Here is a 21922-nt window from a genome sequence, read left to right as displayed (position 1 = left end):
CGAGATGAAGGCTATGGGAAAGTCTAAAATATAAAGGAGGTGGGCTTTCACTGTAATTTAATTTCAAATGATTACAGTTTTCACTTCTAGGCTTTATACTTGGTTCTTTTTCTACTCTGCTCTCTTCTTTTTTTTTTTTTTTTTAAAGATTTTATTTTTTAGAGAAGGGAAGGGAGGGAGAAAGAGAGGGAAAGAAACATCAATGTGTGGTTGCCTGTCATGAGCCCCCTACTGGGGACCACCCCGGCAACCCAGGCATGTGCCCTAGACTGGGAATCGAACCAGCTACCCTTTGGTTCGCAGGCTGGCACTCAACCACTGAACCACACCAGCCAGGGCTCTTCTCTCTTTTAATCCTCACCAGAGGATATGCATAGTAATTTCAGAGAGAGAGAGAGAGAGAGAGAGAGAGGAAGGCAGTGGGGGGAAGGGGAGGGCGCGGGGAGGAGAGAGAACAACATCGATGTGAGAGAGTAACATCAATCAGTTGCCTCCTGTATGCGCCCCCAACCGGGGAAGGAACTAACAATCTAGGTGTGTGCTTTGATGGGGAATCAAACCCGCAACCTTTTGGTGCACAGTATGATGACCCAACCAACAGAGCCACCCAGCCAGGGCTGCTCTATTTTAGTAGGGTATTTTTAATCTCCTCTTCTACTTCTTTAAATATTTAAAAATTTTAAGTTAAATTACTTTATATTCTAAGCCCCATAAATGCGTCATTTTGTAGGGATCTGATTCTGTTGGTTGTTATCTGCTGACTCACTCACAGTGACTGACTTTCTCACATATTCTCTATTTTTAGAGTGAGCTCGGATCCGACACAGTGTATATGTGGTAGGCCTTTGAGGTCTGAACGAAGGTATACTCTTCAAAACGAACTGGATTCACCAGTTGCCCTGGGTTAATATTAATCTAATAACTTCAGATTATTTTTCAGATTATCCCTAAAATCACACAGGTAGTATAAATTAAACTCTTAAACCAAGGGAAATTCTCAAGAATTATCTTCCTCTAATCCAGAATCCAGACTAAGATATAGAAGATTCTTAACCTTTCTGCTGGTGAGTAGATTTCTTTCTTAGTCCTTCCTTTTGGTAAAGATGTTATCCTTTGAGGGTCTCATGTTTATACAGAGTTTCATTCTAATTCTCAACCTATATTAGTCCAAGAGAATCCAGTCGCTGCTGCACTCGGAGAAGAAATTTAATAATAAATCGTAAGATAATGGATGAAAATCAGCAAATGCCCGTAAAGACAAGCAAAGCTTCAGAAGCGGACTAATGCTATGACAGCTTCCTTGTTTGGGGCCTTAGGGATTTCTCCTATGTATTCACAACCTCAGCTATGCTTTTAAAGGTTATTTGTTATATTCTATCTAGCATTTCTGAATATTAAGCCTTACAAGTTATTAAAACATGCAAATTTCCCACTGCTACACAGTCATCTATCTTCTCAAATACAATGGTTCTAGATTTTTTTTTACAAAGTTTGGAAACACCTGTCTTAAGAGTATGATGGTACCTGTCGATCTATGTTGAACACCAGACAGCCTGCTCATTTCAGGAACGCATTTCAACCTTCACCACCACGACTACTATGAGACTCGGTTTAATGCTTACCTTCACTTTGGGTTTAGGCGCAGGAATCACCTTCTTCTTTGCCCTAAAGACCAAAGATTAAAAAGGAGGGCATTTCAGTAGCAGTCAGGCCACATCTTAGGAAATTATAACATCGTCTTGTAATTGTATTGGTAAATAATTTCTTCTGCTATTTGGAAAACTCTTTGAGGGAAGAAACCACATGTAAGTGCTCAATTTATATGTGAATAGACAGCAACATTTCCTCCAATTTTGATTAATTAGAAGGCTAAACCAAAATATGAAATATAAATAACAAAGTTCTCTTAAAAATTAAATCTAAATATTCAAAATAAAATAAAAATAACTCAAAATAGGCTACCAAAACTGCCTAAGGATTCTTTTTTCGAAGAAGTGGTAAGAATTTACAATTTATTATAAGAAAATAGAGCTTCAAGAAACTTCTACCTCAAATTAAATCATGTCAGGAAGTTATAAATAATATTTTAAAAAACAAAACAAAACACCCTCAAGATTTTAACAAAAAAATTTTTTTGCAGAAAATTTTCCTTTTCAATTACAGTTGACATACAATATTGTTTTAGTTTCAGGTTTTTGTTTCTTTTTCAAAAAATTTTAAAGAAAATTATTTTTAACTTAAATACTTAAAATTTTCAAAATGACAGGAAAAAAAGGCAGAAAAAATACAATGGAACCTTTGGGAACCGCTGTGTAAAAACTGAAAGATTAAAAACCTCTTACAAGTTCCACAGTAGGATAAAGTGCTCAAATGTTTGTTGAACTATTAAAGGGCTGACAAGCTAAAATACCTCACATTGTCTGAATATTTGTATTTCACTTAAATATCATTATTTAAATTAACAAATATCTTTAAAATGTCAATCTACGGCTTCATTAAGGCAATTTTCAAAGTTTTGTTTGTTTGTTTTTTAAAATAAAAAGCACTTGGCAAAAAGACTTCCAGGGCCACCTGCCCCACAGATTTCTACTTTCTGGTAGAAAACACAAAATCAGTCATATATTCCCCCACCACAGGATAACTAATCCACTTGCACAAAGTACACACCTATATAATACATGAAACCAAACTACCCCAAATTTATACTAAAAAAATAAGAGTAAGAATTGGAAACCGCAAGTACTTCAATACATCTCTGATGGTGTACTAACGAAATGTCATTCCTAGCGGCTGTAAGAAAATTCCATCTATTACATCAATAACTTATACAAGGAGAGGGGAAATTTTGTAATGTTGCCCAGAAGATGCTAACCAGACCTCCACGCAGAATACTGAATTAGAGTGCTCAGTAAATTTTCAGTGACTTGTTGATTTTTATACTTTATTAACTCTGTAATATTACACTTTTAGGCTACAGGGAATTAGCCCTAAGTTGTAGGTAAAAATAAAATTCTTGTGGAGTTAACCAGTATTCACTCAAAAATAAAACCACAGAAAAAACTTGCCTTTTTACTACTGCCTGTCAAGAGGATAAGAGACCTTTCTTTAGTAAACACAGCACTAAGGAGAGATCTGGTTTTGAACAGAAAGGACATGAAGAATAGGTTAATTTTGTGAAATAGAACACTTTGCAAGGCAAGGAAGTGCACGTATGCATACAGAACTGTCCTGGAAAGCACAAGGCTATAGGTTACCTACCTGGAAGGCCATTAAAGAGATAGGGCACAAAAGAACTGAAGGACAGAAGGCCCAAGAACAAAGTGAACCCCCAGAGCCTTGCTGTTTACATGGCTCCTGACCACCAGAGCTCAGGCCAACACACGGCACACTACGGATTCAGGTTTTTGGAGACTAGCTTAAGAACTATTTAATAGATAAGTGTGTTCTGAGACCTATGTAGTCAGCAATAAAAATGATTTTTTTAAAAAAGGGCAGTGTTAACATGGAATTGTCTAAATGTACGTTTAAATCAGATTTCAACTAGCATTTAATAAATGATGTTTTTGTTTACTAAAGCACATAATGTGAATAAAATTAAATGAAGAAATGCAGAGTCTGAATTTACTCACGGGGCGGAAGTAAGATGATTATGTACACTCCGGCTTTCCTTAAAAAGCATTCTGAAAAAATTAAAAAGACATAATTAACTTTTCAGAGTAGATAAATAATATGGTAACTGCTTTATCATTTTAATCATATGATTTTCAACAGGCTATTATTTGCTAATTTACCAAGTAAAAGTTATAATAATACAGTAACTTCAATAATCTATCTTACAGGGAGTTTTATATCACCTCTACTAAATCTTGAACAGCTTGACAGGTGTTTTCTGTAGATTTAAATGGAACACTTTAAGATGACAGGTTAGAGATAGCTAAGCCTATTACTTAACTCTTCAAACTTTAAATTGGACTTTTAAACTTTAAATTAGCTTTTTTTTTTTTTGAGATACCAATCTAGAATGACTACTTCCAATAGAACCTAAGGTTGTCTCTCCTTTTCTACACTCCAAATCTTCTATTCAGTCCCTATCTTCAGAATACCCCTATTGAGTTCCCCGCCCCAAAGTTCATTACCATATCTCCCCTCCCTTTTTCTCAACCAGCAAGTTCAGGTACAAAAAGGAAAAAGTGGTCAGTTAGGAAAACACCCTTACATATATTTCTGTGTCTCTATGGCCATGCGACCCACTGTTTAGTCTTTTCAGTGCTTGAAGTTTTCAGAGCAGGGACTGTCCGAGATGACTATACAGAATTTTAAACGCATTAGGCTGTAAGCAGCAGGAGTGTTGTGTGTGTATGTATAGGTATCTTTAAGAAGAGCAGTAGGAAAGTAAATAAAGGAAATCTAGGACGTCGTATTTCTTACCTTGCCTGCATCCAGCCCTTAGGCCACAATGGTTTCACCTCTGTCTCCATAAAGGATTTAAGATAATCCTCAGCAGACTGGCTTTTATTTGGCTCTAACTCATAGCATCCCAATTTGATCTCAACAAGGTTACATAACAAAGTTCTAAACAGATTAAAAATATATATTTATATATAAATCTGACTGCAAAATTGTAGAAAATTAAGCTTGAAACAGATTTTTTAAAAAGCACATAAATCTAACAGCAATAATAAAGAATACTATCTGAAAAATTCAGAAGATGACATGAAGATAAATAATGTCTAACATATATCATTCATTGCACTACAGCCAAATCCCCACACGAAACAATTTCCTGTGATACCTTTAATCTAGGCACCAGAGACTGAAAAGGGTGGCCCTACAACTAAACCCTTACTTGGGGTACCGAGTTACTGCTAAGAAAGATGACTGACTATACAAGTATATTGAGTTCTTCACCTTTGGAAACCAGTACATGACTTACTCAATAATTAAACAATTAGTTTAAAAAATCTTTATATAAAAATAAGTGATAGCACTCTAAAAATATTAAGACCATATTAATCTTCTCTTGAATAAGTTTTTCCTACATACAAATCTTTGGTTACTCCCAATCCAGTCTTCGACTTACTGGAAGCTCTTTTTATGAGCAACTTCACTTCTCCATTACTACTTAGTTAAAGGTGAAGGCTCTCGTTAAGTCTTACCTAATGGTGTCATCCCAGTGGAATTTTTTTCTTGGACCTATGACACGTTTCCCTGGTTTCTCATCATCATCTTCCTCGGATCCATTTTTTTCACGTTCTTCATCTGTTTGTAACCTAAAAATAAAAAACATTTTATAAAGCAGAGTTTTAACTCAACATTGCCTGTAATACATTCCTGAAAAACTTGTTGAATTGCTTAATTGGATATTAACTCAAAAGACGAGGTAAATAGGGAATCTACCTTTCCACACAATACTTTGAATTTCAAGTGTTACAGAGCCATTTGGTAAAGAAGGCCTTCAAATCGTAATGTAAAGGCATGAATACTCATTTTCTACTTCAAAATGCACTTGGGTCCAACCGCAGACAGTCCAACTGGCCAACACGTGAAACGTCGGAGCAGCGTCAGCTCTTGTTTTGACCACACCCATACAGAAATCAGCAGCCTTTCTGCCTTCGACATCAAAGCAATTGAGTGGGAAGCAGTGTCATTTAGGAACCATTTAATAGGTAAGTTTCAAATATTTGGTAAAGACTCACCTACTGGTATAATACCTACATATGGTATAAAGACCCACATATGCCATTTCAGTGGTATATGAGGTTTCTACTTGGTGATGCAGTCCCCTTAAGACTGACCCCTAAGGTCTAAAAATACTTCTCAAAAGCAAAAGCCAGATCAAATATAAGAAGTACATACTTGGCACACTTAGCTTGACTACGAGCCTGGCAGTCCTCCTGGTATTTAAACAGCTGTTCGGGCATGACATTGCTGACAGCCAATTTCAGTTTTTGCAGAGGTTCTCTTAAACGATCATCCTGAGAAAAAAACAAACTACAAGTTTTTTCAAACATGTTTAACAAAACTTATTTTGCAAGCAGATCTTCAAACGATGAAATTCATGATTCGGACACCGATTCTAGACATGAAATGTTAATATATTTAAACACAGACATTTCTTCTGCAACACTGACTTTCCATGGTGCACACTGGATAGAAAATTAGCATGACCATACTTCCCAGATAGCCAAGAGAGTCTCAGTTTTTGCCTGTTACCTCAGCATAATTAGTAGTAGTGCTCCTTCACATTCTCGGAAATGCCCCATGTCTGGTCAATACGTTATATGGACACTTTACCAGTAACGCAAATGATTACACAGAGAACCAAATCTACAGCGAGCAGGCCAATACTAACTAACCCCCGCTGTTATGGGGGACCAGTACCACAAGGAGAAACACTGCTACGGAACACGGCCACATGCGACTTGGTTTGGAAGACTATCAACAGGATGTTGGCTGGCATCCTGTTCTCTCCTTACTGTTGGTAATTGTTACTTATGTTGCAAGCAAAAATGCAAGGTAAGGCCAAAATGAAGAAGGAAACTGGGAGACTTTTCCTCATATGAGTTCAGGACAAGAAGAAAAGCAAATAAATTTGCATGCATCTGATAGCTTTAATTAACCAATGTATTATTTTCATCTTGCAAGTAACAATATATGTAACTATTCAAAACACACTTTTCTTAACGTTATAGGTACAGAAATATTATAAGACTTTGCTTTTCTTCACTGTCACAACTATTTTTAAAATGGGATCTCTGGCCCTGACCAGTGTGTCTCAGTTGGTTGGGCATTGTCCTGCAGAGGGAAAGGTCGCCGCTTCGTTCCCTGGTCAGGGCACATGCTTGGGTTGCAAGTTCGGTCACTAGTCAGGGCGGGTACGAGGCAACCTGATCAATATTTCTCTTTCACATCGATGTTTTTCTCCCTTTTTTTCTCCCTCCCTCCCCCCTCTCTAAAAATAAATAAATAAAATCATTTTTATTAAAAAAAGTGATTTCTGGTAAGAGGACTTTTAGGAATACAATTACCATGCTATGGTAATTGTAAAATTACCATTGTAAAAACATGCTATGTTTTAATTTACAAATTAAAACATTCTATTTTATTAATAACATTCATCTTATTAATAAAAACAAATATTATTACTAATAAATATCTACCTCTTCCAGGCATACCAATTAACAAACATTACTGCAATATGATAATGTCTGCTATAAAATCCCATTTTTCAAAATGTGAACATCTATTTTGGGTGATCGCTTTGAGAATTACATAGCAGAGATTATCGTCCTGGGTGAAACCTAAACACCCATTAACAATAAAATGAATAAATTAATTGGGACATACCCCTACAATGAAGCACTAAGACTGTATGGAGTACCACCACATGTAAAGGCAAATAAATCAGAGGTGCATAATGCTGAATGTAGAAAAGCAAGCTGCAGTAAAAAAGACAGTATGACGCAGTTTTTATGAAGCTAAAAAACATGCAAAACCAATAATACAATGTTTATGTTTATAAATGTGTGATAAAACCATATAAAGAAAAGCAAGGGTAAGATAGGTGCCCTTCTTTCATAGCCAACACAGAGGGTAAATAACTTCAAATACCGAACCTGGCAGGTTCTTAGAAAACATTTTACAATGTGCTAAAAGCTGTTCGACCACTCCCAGGTCGTTTTATACTGGCACCCGTCTGTGTCATCTGACCGCACAGTGGGGAGCGCCCACCACCAACGCCTGAAGGAGTCAGGTACGGGCATAAAATCTGAGACCTTGGATGAATTTCACTTGTTCAGTAACCTGCTTTGAATTGAGAAACAACTAAAGTTTCTCAAGTACTTTATGAACATAAGTATTGTACCTGAAGAGCTCTATGTCAGATTGCACCCAGTACAGTGATTCTGGACATAACACAGACGCCCCCATTCGCACCATGGGAGACCCTGGGGATAGCCGCTCTCACCTCCCTCACCCCCAGCCAGAAAAGTTTAGGTTGGCCCAAGATACTATAATCTGACTTTTTTTGTCCTGGGAATTTGGATTGGGATGAGAGCGCTGAGTCAGTCTCCGTGTGTGGCTTTTCTGTAATGTAAAACCTTGAGAATCAAGTAATCTTTGCAGATGCACATAAAAGGATAGATATGAGATGTGGGGAGAGAGGCGGAAACAAAGTTAATCGAAATGATCAGTTCCCATCCTTCTTGGCTGCGTTCTTGCCCTTTATTCCATGAAACACCTTTATTCACAGAAAATGTCGTTTTTTCTTCTTAAACTTCATTAAAGTTATTTTCTATTACTTGCAGGTTATAAATATTTTTTAACAATACAGGCAAACAAATCATTAAAGGAAAAGTAATCAGAACAACGAAGGTATGGGAAATCATTTTATATGAAGTGAAAAACGGGACATAAGAAACGCTTTATAAAGTGATGAAGTGGACAAATGATTAGGTTTGTGAATGAACTCAAAGGCAGGGTAGAAAACACCTGGATTTGGCTTCAAGTATGGAAGAACTTTCTGATACAATAAAATAAGTTTCTGACGACTGGAAGAATTCAACTCAGACAGTGGGGTTGTAGGAGAGGAGAATCTAGCAAAACATGAATTACACTAAATAATTTTTAAATTCACATGCAACCGTGTGATTCCTTCCATTGGTCTGCATAATGTCTGTATAGACCCACTTCAGGAATAAGAAAATTGATTTATAAATATGTCAGATTAGCCCTGGCTGGTGTGGCTCAATGGACTGAGCACCAGCCTGCAAACCAAAGGGCTGCTGGTTCGATTCCCAGTCAGGGAACATGCCTGGGTTGCAGGCCAGTCCCCAGTTGTGGGCTCCCAGGAGGCAACCACACATTGATGTTTCTCTCCCTCTCTTTCTACCTCGCTTCCTCTCTCTCTTATTAAGAATAAATAAATACAATTTAAAAAAATATGTCAGATTATTTGTTGAAGGCAAAGTTGCGTTAACTGTGAAACAGGCTAATTTACTGCCCCAAAATCTATGCCTTAGAAAACATTATTTCTCAACTAAACCTATCAATCATAGAAAAATAACTTTCATGGGATCCAACATGACTTTAATATACACATAACATAACTATAAATCAATTAATACACAAAAGGCCCCAAAAGAATCCAGCCTCTTTGCAGGTTGTAAGACCACCAGTGTAGCTATTATTGTTCCCCCCTTACCTGGACGTTGAGGTGTAACTTCCTCAGACGTTTCACTAGTGTTCCCTTATTGCATGGCACGAAGGCTTCAAGATGGGCATAGACTTCACTGCGGATGACGGGGCCTAGTTCCTGCAGCTGTAACTCAATGCTGACCAAAAACAACAACAACCAATCAATAGGGCAGTGTCTTTCTATAGACCTACAAGCAAGGAGGCGAAGGGAGTGATTCTTTTTCCACTTTATACTTCCACGATTTCCTAGACAGTGTTTTTCAAGGAAAAAATAATTAATAAATAGTGATGATATAGAAAATTTCAATGAGCACAGTTTAAGAGGAGAATTCATATAACCCCAAACAAGCTGGCAAGTAATTTTCTTCATGACAGCAGCGGAGTCCACATTTTTGGATAAAGCACAGGAACTCCATTACTAACCAAAAGCGCATTTCCTCAAAGAGATAGCATACTCTATTCAAGAATTACAATACTTGCAATTACAATACTAGTAAGTCACATAGTTTCAGCGAGTTCTTAAGAGTACTTTTTCCTTAGAGGTGTTTGAAAATTTCAGAGTCAAAGGAGGCCAAACTTTTCTGGCTGCACATGCAGACTGTTTCATCCACCTTTGTTTCCCTTACTGTAGCTGCACTACAGACCAGACAGTTCTCAGAAGGTATGTATCCCCACTGTTAAGCAGTGCGTGACTGTCTTAAGCACACATCCTTCGCACATCTACTTTAATATTTTTCCCCTAAGAATTCTAATCTCCTAAGGTCTAAGAAGTATCTGGAAACAAATAAAAACACATGGCAACAAAAGTGTGAATTTCAGATATTTTCGCATTTATTTCACAGAGAAACAAAGGTTCTCTTGAAGTGGTGAACATTCTTGAGCCCTGCCTCCTTCTTTCCGCCAGGGCAGGCTCCTTTTCCTCTTACATGAAATCTATCTAAAAGCAGATTTCTATGCATAAAAGTTACTGTGAATGGGCCTCAAACCTCTGACAATAAATTATGAGCATGAGATCACTACAGGTTCTAAATGAATGAAAATACACTGGGACCATCTGCTGTTAATACTAGAGAACAAACACCAGGTTTTGTTCAGTAAATAGGCTGGAAACTCACTTTTACATTCTTCACTTTTCTATCTACACAAGGCTCTCCTTTGCATCTGGAGAGGCATCAAAGAAATGCAACATAGGACACCATAGCGGAAGCAAGAGCCACCTTTGTGAACAAGATTCTCTACTGAGGAATATTTAGTCATAACTACTATGGTATTTTCTTTTCACCAGGATTCTAGAAATATAGTCACTTCCCCATTGGTGATATATATCCTCCTGCCCCATCAACTCCCTCTTTTAAAAAAAATGAAACATTTTTCTTATTCAATTGGTTTAAAACACTAGTAAAAGAAAAGCTCTAAGTCCAAATGAATTCTGGAAACTACTGAATTTCCTAGATTCTTCCTCAAGTATTCCAGATACCCTACCAACAGTGTCCAAAAACACAACCATTGTAAACTACTAAAAGAAGAAAGAATTAGGGAGCAATAACCCAAACTCAAAACCCCAAATAGCTCTTCATCTTATAGCAAGAATTCAGAGCCTGCTGATGTGTTAATTGACTCTAGACAAGAGATGTGTTCGTCCCTCTTGTCCCTAAATAACTACTTTATTCAGATGGGCTGGTTCTAGTGTTACCTGAAGAAGACTTGGTGTGGAACAGGTTAGAAATGTGGTTGACAAACTGTGTGGGATTCCTCTGATTATGAAGTAACCCCTCAAGAGAGTAAGGAAAGCTCTGGCTTACAATCAACCCTTTCACTTTGTTAACCTTTATTTCAAAGAGAGAGAAACTGAAAGAGAGACCAACTAATAACATCATTCACTGAGATTCAAGTCACCACTCACTCACGAGCTCCTTAAAGAAGCATCTAACAGTGCAATGGCAGACAGGTCTCACTGCAAGTGTGTCGATTGGAAGTACCTGCCTGGAGCATTTGTTGACCAGAACTGTCAGGCTGAACTGGAATAACAGGCAAAGTGTCAAGATTTTATTACCAATGGCTGCTTGAGGTAAAGGAGGAAATATGGGGTGAAATCAAGCCAGCATGCTGTATTTATTGATTCAGGTCAAATTCAATTAGGTAAAAAATAAAAGGATACTCTATTCCAACAAACTCATCTTTTCTTCTCCCCAGGATAAGGAAGCAATACATGGGTAACTTCACGGGAATAACTACCCCAAATAATCTACCGCACGCCCTTAGAAGACAAACTCCGTCCAGAGATATAAGGGATGCTGGTTTAGGAAAGTGAAAAAAGAGGCCAGAAGGCATAAGAAAGTGACTAAAAGAGAAAAAAACAACAACTAAACACTAAGGCTTGTATGAAATAAAATGAAGGTGGGCCACAAAAAACTAGAGGATTTGTTTTAGGATAGACATGAGAGGAATTAACGGAGAAGCCTGGTAATGGAATGTTAATATTCTGCTTATTTGAGATGATATTTCCCAAGGGTGGTCTTTTAATTCTCCCAGGGGAAAAATAGTTGTTCCCTCTGACAAAAGAATAAAATAAAAAAAAAAGAACTGTCTCAGTCTCACAAAAAGGATCTGATCTAGTAAACTTAGGACTTTAACATGGAAAGAAAAAGAAGAGCTAGTCCGATCGCAGATTATGGCAGCCGGGGCAGCTCTGAGGAGTGATGGTTATGCTGTTACCTGAATCTAGGGTTCTCAGGGAGCTAGGAAAAAGGAGCTGGTACAGACAGGAATCATTTGCCTAACTTCCAGGCAGACAGAATCAATTTGAAAACCCTGGCTAAAATAAAGAAGAATGGAACCAAGACATTCGCCATACTACTAGTGGCTCACTAGGTTGTATGTTTCATGAAGTCCGTGGGACTTAACATATTTTAGGTAATCCACCATGAGAGATTGTAATTAATTAAAATAGTTTTCAGAATCAACAAATTCATCCCTTCTATCTTAAGACAAACTACATTCTTTATATATTTAAAAGACAGAAATCACAGTATTAGAAACATTGCATTTTTGTTTCTATAAGCTGCTACTGAACCTCCAATACGTTATTTTCATCAGAGGAGTAAATTTTGCTGCTTTCCTTAGAATCACTTCTGTTTTTCCCAGTTCTGCTTGCAGCCAACTACATACTAAATTTCTATAAACAATGGTCAAAATTTATAAGCCAACAGATTTGCAAATACATCTTATGAGACCACAATCTTAGAATCTACAGCTTTATTAGTATCAAACTCTAACAAAGAGTGAAAATTAACCCTACGTTAAGTATAACCTGTATCTCTAAATCAGCCTTCACCCTCTCCTTCTTAACCTCACTTCTGTCATTTCCACACTGGACTCTATCCTACCCCACAATCACAATTTCTTCTTTAAACCCTACTGTCCACTTGGCTTTAAGCGTTCATACGCATTTTTCTCAAGTCTGACAAGGAGATAGAAAATTACACCAAATTTAATATAAACAGAGCTATCCCAGAAAGATATTTTCATATAAGTTCATAAAAAAAATGCACATAAATCTAGAATACTATTCAACCTGTACAGAGGTCACTTGCTCTGGCAGTTATAACACTGGAAGCTTTAACTATCATAAGAGGTCCCGGAGAACCAATAAATGCAGAAGCATCATTTTCCTGAGAAACAAAGCTCATCAAACATGCAGGGAGGCTGAAAGGGAAGAGCTAATGCATGAGACTGGCCAGCCACTCAGTACTTGTATCTCAAAGGTCTACTGTATTTTTAAATAAATTCTTAAGGTTCAAATAATTTTTAAGGTTTTTAATCAAACAAGAAAACTACTTACTCCAGAAGAATATTATTCATATCCTGTGTAAAGAATTTTTTCCTTCCTTCTTCATCAAAAAGTTTGGCAGCCTAGACAAACATAAGATGGACAATGTAATCGTTAATAAGCACATTATTTGTTTCCATATTTATTTATTAAAGAATAAATAAATATTCTTTGTTTTGCCCTGGCTGGTGTGGCTCAGTGGATTGAGTGCCGACCTAAGAACCAAAGCGTGGCTGGTTCGATTCCCAATCAGGGCTCATGCCTGGGTTGCGGGCCAGGGTGGGGGGCACACAAGAGGCAACCACACACTGATGTTTCTCTCCCTTTCTCCCTCCTTTCCCCCTCTCTGAAAAAATTAACTAATTTTTTAAAAAAAGAATCATCTTTTTGAGGGTAGGGTTATAATCTCCTTCACTTTGGATCCTCCGTACTTCATTTAGTACCTGGCATAAGGAGGCAATTAAAGAGCGCTGAAACAAAATTAGCATATCCACCACTCCCATTGTATCTGAACTGAATTTTTCTCAAACTTCTTAAATTCACAAAATTTTAAATACAAGATTTTTCAGTGTCTTGGATATCTTGTGTATTGTTTATTAATTCTTGCTGTGGTCTCCAAGTGAGACAACAGAAAGCTGATGTCTCACTTTCTATATACATCATTATTGTCTACACTGTGCCTCATATTCTATACTTTATACCCATTACCAGGTTAAATACTCATAATAGCTGATGACACTGGTATTATACCCCCACTTTACAAACCAGGAACGTAAATCTTATAGGGGTTATATGATATTCCCAAAATCGCACTGCTCAAGTGGTAGACCCCAGACTCAGACCAAGAAGCTTTCTGACTTCAACTGTGCCAGAGTGGCCGCCTGTGCAAACACCCTAGGCTTGCTGCCGCCAGTCTGGGTTCTACCTCATGACACACCAACAACGAAAACATTAGCCAAGGTTATTTTCAAGGTATAAGCAAAAATTAATTCAATGAACTTAAGGATATTTTCATTATTATGTTTGTCACTTTAACCACCTGACCAGAAACAAATCTTCCTGGGGAAATCACAAAGGATAGTTTATCTTGACTTCCACAAGATATAAAACATCAAGTCTAATCAAATAATCTGAGCACATCACGTGCTGACTCTGTCAATCTACCAAGTTATTTGACAATTTTATGTGCTGTAAATAGAAGAGGAAAATTTCTGAGATGTGCCTCAGAGATTCTTAGAAAGGATAAAGACTGGGTATGTGTAGGAAGCAGAAATATAAGAAGAAAGCCAGAAGGAAAACTAAACCTCAAGGGAGAAAATCAAAACAGTTAAGAGGCTGACCACTGGAAGAATGTTACAAAGTAATAAAAGGGTATGCACAAACCCCTTATCAGACAGACACCAGCATTTTAGCGAAGTAAATTCTCATCTCCTGAAGAAAAAACACCACCTCATATTTCAAAGAGAAAAATATGGAGAATTCATAGACATCAGTAAGTCAAATGAATCTTTTTATTGACAATTTCCTACTAAGGGGTTAGGAAGCAACTGTGTTTATTAATCCTGGCATGACTACTACAGAGACAGATGACAGTGTTTGGTATTTGAAATATGACAGAGCTTTACAAGGTTGAAACACTCATTACTAACCAGTCTAGTTTATTACGTGAGAATGAATGGCATACAACAGAGCAGAGGGAGTGTACACAAACCATGGAGCTCAGTGGTCCTGCCTTTGTGTACCTTTCGTTCTGAGGTGGGTCTCTTGCCAACAGCTTATACACGGGTGTTGTTTTCTTATTGATAGATAAGTATTTACTGCCAGTTTATTTTTTAACTATTTGCCTCTGTTTGGTTTTTTTTCTTCTTCTTAAAGCAAGCCCTTTAACATTTTGTTGTAATACTGGTTTGGTGGTAAGAAACTCCTTTAGCTTTTTCTTGTCTGGGAAGCTCTGTATTTCTCCTTCAAGTTTCAATGATAGCCCTGCTAGGTAGAGAAGCCTTGGTTGTAGGTCCTTGCTTTTCATCCCCTGAAAGATTTCATGCCAATCCCTACTGGCCCAAAATGTTTCTGCTGAGAAATCAGATGACAGTCTAATGGAAGCTCTCTTGTAAGTAACTGACTGCTTTTCTCTTGCGGCTTTTAAGATTCTCTCCTTTTAGCCTTGTCATTTGGTCTTGTCTTTTAGCCTTGTCATTTTAATTATGACGTGTCTTGGTATAGGCCTCTTTGAATCCATCTCGTTTGGGACTCTATGCACTTCCTAGACTTGTGTCTTTTTCCTCCACCAGGTTAGGGAAGTTTTCAATCATTATTTCCTCAGATAGGTTCTTGATTCCTGGCTCACTCTCTTCCCCTTCTGGTATCCCTATGATGTGGATGTTGTTACGCTTCATGTTGTCCTAAAGGTTTCTTAAACTCTCCTTATTTTTAATATTTTTTTTTCTTTTTGCTGCTCTATTTGGGTGTTATTTTCTATGTTGCCTTCCAAATTGCTGATTCAATCCTCAGCTTCATCTAAACTACTGTTTATTCCTTCCAGTATATTATTTATCTCAGATATGTGCATTCTTTATTTCTGACTGGTCCTTTTTGATGGTTTCTATGTCTTTTTTTCATGCTGTTGAGCATCCTTATAATCATTACTCTAAACTCTGTATCTGATAAATGGCTTGCCTCCATTTCATTTCGTTCTTCTGGAGAATTCTCTTGTTCTTTCACATGGGACCTGTTTCTTAGTCTTCCCATTTTGGCTGCCTCTTTGTGTTTCTATGTATTAGGTAGATCTGCAACGACTCTGGTGTAGACCTATTGTCAGACACTGCCTGTGACTGGCCCCAGCCAACCACTTTGGAGATATCAGCCAACACAGCTATGGCTCCCTCTGTTGGGCCTGTGGGTGTGCAGAAAGAACCAAATTTTGAACCAAGGCTGGTTTTCAATTGCAGTGGGCCTGAGGGAGGGTCAGCTAAGTCTCAGAGCTCCCAGAGATCTGCCTTAGCCTGCAGGCTTCTCATTAGGCTTAATCACTTAAAGTGCTTCTAGCTGTACTCCTCAGCAGCCTGGCTTAAGCTCCATGCACAGTAATTCCTGTGGGTGGTGCTATTGCTTCTTCCCATGCTGATGCCACTTTGGAAGGGAGTGCTCTGCCTGAAAGAGATGGCTTCTGCAGTATGGGGAATGACAGCAGAGGGATCATGGTGGCTGACCGTTCAGCTCTCTCCCCAGAGTCACCAACCCCAGACACAGCAGCAGTGCACTGAGTACACACGACAGGCATTTGTGAAATACACAACAGCTATTATTATCACTTACATGGTAAAGGACCTGGATCACATCACTAGCACTTTTTAAACCTAGAAAGATTTGAGGGATGGGACAACTTGGGAATAGCAAAAAGCACATACTTTGGAGTCAGGTGAGCCCTGCTTCTTTTAAGTTCTGCCCCCACCAACTTATTAGCTGGACTTCACCAAGCTAATTAACCTACCACCTGAGTTTCTCAGCCATAAAAAGAAAGCAATACCCATATTTCATAGTTGGAGTAGTTGAGAAAATTAAGCTAAAAAACTTTCTGATTTGCAAAACTGTAGATTATACTCTCTCTTTGCTTACATGGTTAATTCCCCAATGTTAACCAATACGCCACATGATAGGACAAATTCAGTATCCGTGTAGACAATTTAGTGCTATTTTGTGTTAGAACTTCTGCATTGGATTAAGAGTGTAGTCCTGGAACACTTTCTTACAAAGCTCTTTCCTTATACCTCTTGGCCACAGGGTGGGCCAGACTGTATTATTTTTTCATTTAATTCATGTGCCATTTGGTTTATCATCTGAAGATGGTGGCACTGCCCATGGTGCTTCTTTAGCTGTGTATAAAGGACCAATGCCTGGTCTGTACTGCCACCAAAACAGTCATTGTACAAATGTGTATAACCTGTGTATTATATGTAATGCAACAGGTTCCAGGGCAGGTGTATATTTTTATTGAGAGGTGTTTCACTTTTCCAAGTTTTCTTTATAGTGTTGTGCTTATTTCCCGGTTTTTTCCTCCCCTGATTCTGTCTGGCCCTTCGAACTGTAGTGTCTTCATTGTTAAGTGAAGAAAACTCTGATTTAAAAAAAAAAAAACTACAGAAGAATGAAAACAAAGGAGGACGAGGGGGCAATGAAACAGAATAAAAACAAAATGACAGAAATAAAAATCAATTATAACAACTCTAAGAAAACTTATTTGCTGAAAGAAAAAGACTCAAATGAAGTCAATAAACACATTTCCATTTATATGCTATCTGCAAGAGAAAGAACTAAAATAGAGAAACTAAAAAAGATTAAAAGTAAATGATGAGAAATGCCTCACCGTGCAAAAACAAAGAGAAAGAAGTCAACAGCAAAATCAGACAAAACTGAATTCAAGGTGAAATGCACTAACAGGTCATCTTCAAACTGCAAGCATCACCACAGACATCTAGCCATCAGAGTCTTATCAGCCGAACAACTTGGCGTGCACACAAAGCAAAAACGATGGTAAACACAAGTTATAGCCTAAGAAACAATGGGGATGAGATATTTTAATGCACTTCTCTTAAGTCCTAATGAAGCACCTTAAAATAAAATAAGAAAAAGTACAAGGAAACTAATTAATAAGTTGTGACCTCAGTAAAAAACATTTAAGAAGAAAAAATGGAAAAATAAATGGAATTGAGAAATAAAATCCACAGGCCAGTTGTTTGAAAAATTAGATAAAAATTTTGCACTCTCCTAATCAGATATTTAAAACTTAGAAATAGTTAAGAGAAATAAATATGACAGAGATAGTTAATAAATTTTAAAATGTGATTTAAATGGATTACTGTGCTCTGAGGAGAAAGAAGTTGGAGAATAGTTCATACATTACAATTCCATTAACAATTATTTTAAATAATAATAGAACATTTACAAAAGCATGCATGGATTAAAATCCACAAAAATAAATAGTAGTTTAATAGTGGTGTTCTCCATAGGAGATGGGGAGTATCAGTTTATGGGAGAATGTTTTCCTAAGTATGAAATACATTTTGTGCCCTGGCTGCTGTGGCTCACTGGGTTGAGCACCAGACTGTGAAGCAAAAGGTATCCAGTTCGATTCCCAGTCAGGGCATGTGCCTGGGTTGTAGGCCAGGTCCTCAGTAAGGGGGCATGTGGGAGGCAACCACACATTGATGTTTCTCTCCCTTTCCTTCTCTGTCCTTTCCCCTCTCTCTAAAAAAAGAAAAATAAATCTTTAAAAAAAAAAAAAGAAATACATTTTGTATTGTGAGTCATACTTTTCTAATCAGAAAAAAAAAAGACTAAAATTGCATGAATTCAGATAAACATGCTAATTGGCACTATTTTAAGTTAAAAGACTATCTCCCTGACATTACATGGAGAAATATGACAATAAACTGAATTTGCACTAAAAAGAAAATTATGAGAAAAAAAGGAAACCTAGAGAAGGACCAACCATGACATGGCAAAACCTCAACTCTTAAGTCTGTCCTAGTAGGCAGGTAATGCGTGCTTACTAAAGCAGTGATTGGCTGGAAAGGATCAGCTGGTGAAAGCAAGCAGGTACACTTCTGCAATGTTACTAACTGCTCCCACCTTCCCACTCTTTTTTTTTTAAATCCTCACCCAAGGACATGCTTATTAATTTTGGAGAGAAGGGAAGGAAGGGAGAGAGAGAGCGGGAGAGAAACATCAATTGGTTGCACCTTGAACCCATGACCTTTCAGTCTATGGGACAATGCTCCAACCAACTGAGCCTCACCAGCCAGGGCCCACTATTTTCTTTACATGACTATATAGGCCAGTGAGTATTGTATTTATAAAACCTATGCAGAAAAATATTTATAACGTGAAGTGACACAATAAGACAATCAATTGTATCCATGTTGTAAGTCTAATTATATATATTTCTGTTTAAAAGCAAAAGCTATGCTATCAGCTGATTTCTCAGCAGAAAATTTACAGGCCAGAAGACAATGGCAAGAAGTATTTAAGTGCTAAAAGAAAGGAATCTGCAGCCCTGATTGGTGGGTTGGGCATCATCCGCAAACTGAAAGGTCGCCACTCGGGTTCCTGGTCAGGTTGCAGGCCAGGCCCCTAGTTGGGGGCGTGCAAGAGGCAACAGATGGATGTTCCTCTCCCACACCGATGTTTCTCTCCCATCCTTTCTCCCTCACTCTAAAAACAAATTAATTAAATCTTAAAAAAAGAAAAGAAAAGAAAAGAAAGGAAATAGAACATTATATACTCCCTGCATGGTTATCATTCAGAATTGAAGGAAGGATAAAGAGTTTCTGAGAGAAGCAAAGACTAACAGAGTTCGTCACCACTAAACTGGATTTATAAGAAATGTGAAAGGGTCTTCCTCACATATAACAGAAAAGGTCAAAATCAGAAATAATAAAAGGAAAAAATTTTCACAGGTAAAGGCAAATACAGAATTAACATAGCCAGTTAAAAAGCTAACATGGAGGTTAAAAAACAAAAGTAGCAAAATTAACTATAACTTTAATAGTAAGAGATGAACAAAACAAAAAGACATAAAATACGACCTCAAAAACAAAGTAAGGAAGGGGGTGTGAAAATGCAGTGCTTTTAAAATGTGTTTGAACCTAAATGCCAATCAGGTTAAAATAAACTGCTATAGATGTAGATGGGTATGTATGACCTTCACAGTAATTACAAACTGAAACCAAAACCAAAACCAGACCCCCCACAAAAATAATGAGAAAAGAACCCAAACAAAACACTAAAGAAAACCAGTAAAACAAAAGGGAAGAAATCAAGAAAGTAACAAAAAAGAACTACAAAAACAACAACAAACAACAATTAATAATGGCAATAAATACATGCCTATCAATAATTACTTTAAATGTAAATGGACTAAATGGTCCAAATAAAAGACACAGGGTAGCTGAATGAATAAAAAACAAGATCCATCTACATTCTGCTCACCAGACACTCTCTTCAGATCAAAAGACGTACACAGACGGCAAGTGAAGAGCAGAAAAAGACACTGCATGCAAACAGAAACAAAAACAAAGCCGTGCTGCGGTATTTATAAATGACAAAACAGACATTAAAACGAGGACTTTATGTAGAAAGAGCCATAATGATAAATGGATCGATCCAAGAAGATATAACCCCTAAATATACAAAGCGTAAAGGGAGAAATAAACAGCAGTGCAGGAGGATTAGTGGACTCCATACTCCTAACATCACTGGGCAGACCACAGAGACAGAAAATTAATAGAAAATAATGACATTAAATGTTACACGACACCAGATTGACTTAACAGACATTCCTAGAGCATTTCATCTAAAAACTGCAGAGTACACATTGTTTTCAAGTGCACATGGAATATTCTCCAAGACTGATCACATATTAAGCCACAAAACAAATCTCAATAAATTCAAGATGGCTTAAATCATATCAAACATTTTTTCTGACCACAATGGTATGAAACTAGAAGTCAACTACAAGAAGAAAACTGAAGCCCTGGCCAGTGTGCCTCCACTGGTTGGGCGTTGTCCTGCAAACTGAAAGGTGGTGGATTGATTCCCAATCAGGGACATGCCTAGGTTGCAGGTTCGGTCAGCGGGTTCGGTCAGTGGGGTGCATTCGATCAGGGCACATATGAGAGGCAACCAATCGATGCTTTTCTCTTTCTCTCTCACATTGATGTTTCTCTCCCTCTTTCCCAACCCTCCCCCTCCACTCTCTCTAAAAAAATCAAGAAGTATATCCTCAGGTAAGGATTTTAAAAATCTTTTTTTTTAAGAAAAGAAAATTGGAAAAAACACAAACACATGGAGACTAAACAACCAACAGATTAAAGAGAAAATTCAAAAACAGTTTGAGATGAATGAAAATGAAAACACAACTCCCCAAAATTTATGGGATGTAGCAAAAGCAGTTCTAAGATGGAACAGCTATATAGGCCTACTGCAAGAAACAAGAACGATCTCAAATAAACAACTTAACTTTACACCTAAAGTAACTAGAAAAAGAACACACAATACCCAAACTAAGTAGAAAAAAAGAAATAATAAAGATTATAGCCGAAAGAAATGACTTCAGAGACTTAAAAAAAAATAGATAAGATCAATAAAACTAAGAACTGGCTCTTTGAAAGTGTCAACAAACCTATAGCCAGACTGATTCATTGCGGAAAAAAGCACTCAAACAATTAAACTCAGAAATGAAAGATTAGCACTTACAACCAACACCACAAAAATACAAAGGATATTTAAAAATACTATGAACAATTATATGCCAACAAACTGGACAATCTGGAATAGATAGATTCCTAGAAACATACAAACTTTCAAGACTGAACCAAGAGGAAACAGAAAACCTAGACAGACTGATTACTAGTAATAACATTGAATCAGTAATCAAACACCTCCCAACAAACAGAAGTCCAAGACCAGACAGCTTCACAGATGAATTTCAGCAAACATTTAAAGAACAATTAATATCTATCCTCCTCAAACTAATCCAAAAAACTGAGGAGGAAAGGACACTTTCAAACTATTTGTACACAGCCAGCATTCTCTTAATACCAAAATCAGACAGATACTACAAGAATAAAAATTGCAGGCCAGTATCTTTGATGAACATAGATGAAGGCTGTTCAATTTCGAATTGTTTGAGATGGGAAATATTCAAGAACTGAGGTTTTGTTCAACAACCAAGACATTTTCCCTGTGAACAACTTGGTTGAGAACAGAACTGTTCAAGGAGGGATGCATTTGAGAACCGAGGTTTGAATGTACCAGAGATGCAAGGATGGTTCAACATCCACAAATGTATTAACATGATGCACCATATCGACAAAACCAAGGCTAAAAATCACATGACCA

General features: G+C 37.3%; 2 protein-coding genes across 7 annotated transcripts in view; both read right to left on the bottom strand.

Moving 5' to 3' along the window:
• The window catches only part of FMC1 (formation of mitochondrial complex V assembly factor 1 homolog), a 394222-nt gene that overhangs the window by 44004 nt on the left and 328296 nt on the right, over positions 1-21922 (bottom strand). The window lies entirely within an intron of this gene.
• The window catches only part of UBN2 (ubinuclein 2), an 85416-nt gene that overhangs the window by 35402 nt on the left and 28092 nt on the right, over positions 1-21922 (bottom strand). For all 6 annotated transcript variants that reach the window (XR_008427039.2, XM_053925924.2, XM_053925925.2 and 3 more), the window contains exons 7-13: positions 13037-13107; positions 9203-9332; positions 5857-5975; positions 5157-5270; positions 4429-4572; positions 3630-3680; positions 1623-1665 (exon numbers count right to left, since the gene is read on the bottom strand). Coding sequence is in view for 5 of the 6 variants with exons in the window: in XM_053925924.2 (XP_053781899.1) it covers positions 1623-1665; positions 3630-3680; positions 4429-4572; positions 5157-5270; positions 5857-5975; positions 9203-9332; positions 13037-13107 (672 nt within the window). In the remaining variant the exon portion in view is untranslated. The remainder of the gene's footprint in view (positions 1-1622; positions 1666-3629; positions 3681-4428; positions 4573-5156; positions 5271-5856; positions 5976-9202; positions 9333-13036; positions 13108-21922) is intronic.

The sequence above is a fragment of the Desmodus rotundus genome, chromosome 6 (assembly GCF_022682495.2).
Source record: "Desmodus rotundus isolate HL8 chromosome 6, HLdesRot8A.1, whole genome shotgun sequence".
NCBI classification, from domain to species: Eukaryota; Metazoa; Chordata; class Mammalia; order Chiroptera; family Phyllostomidae; genus Desmodus; species Desmodus rotundus.
The sequence above is the reverse complement of the archived record's forward strand: the minus strand, read 5'-3'. Positions and strand labels throughout refer to the sequence as shown.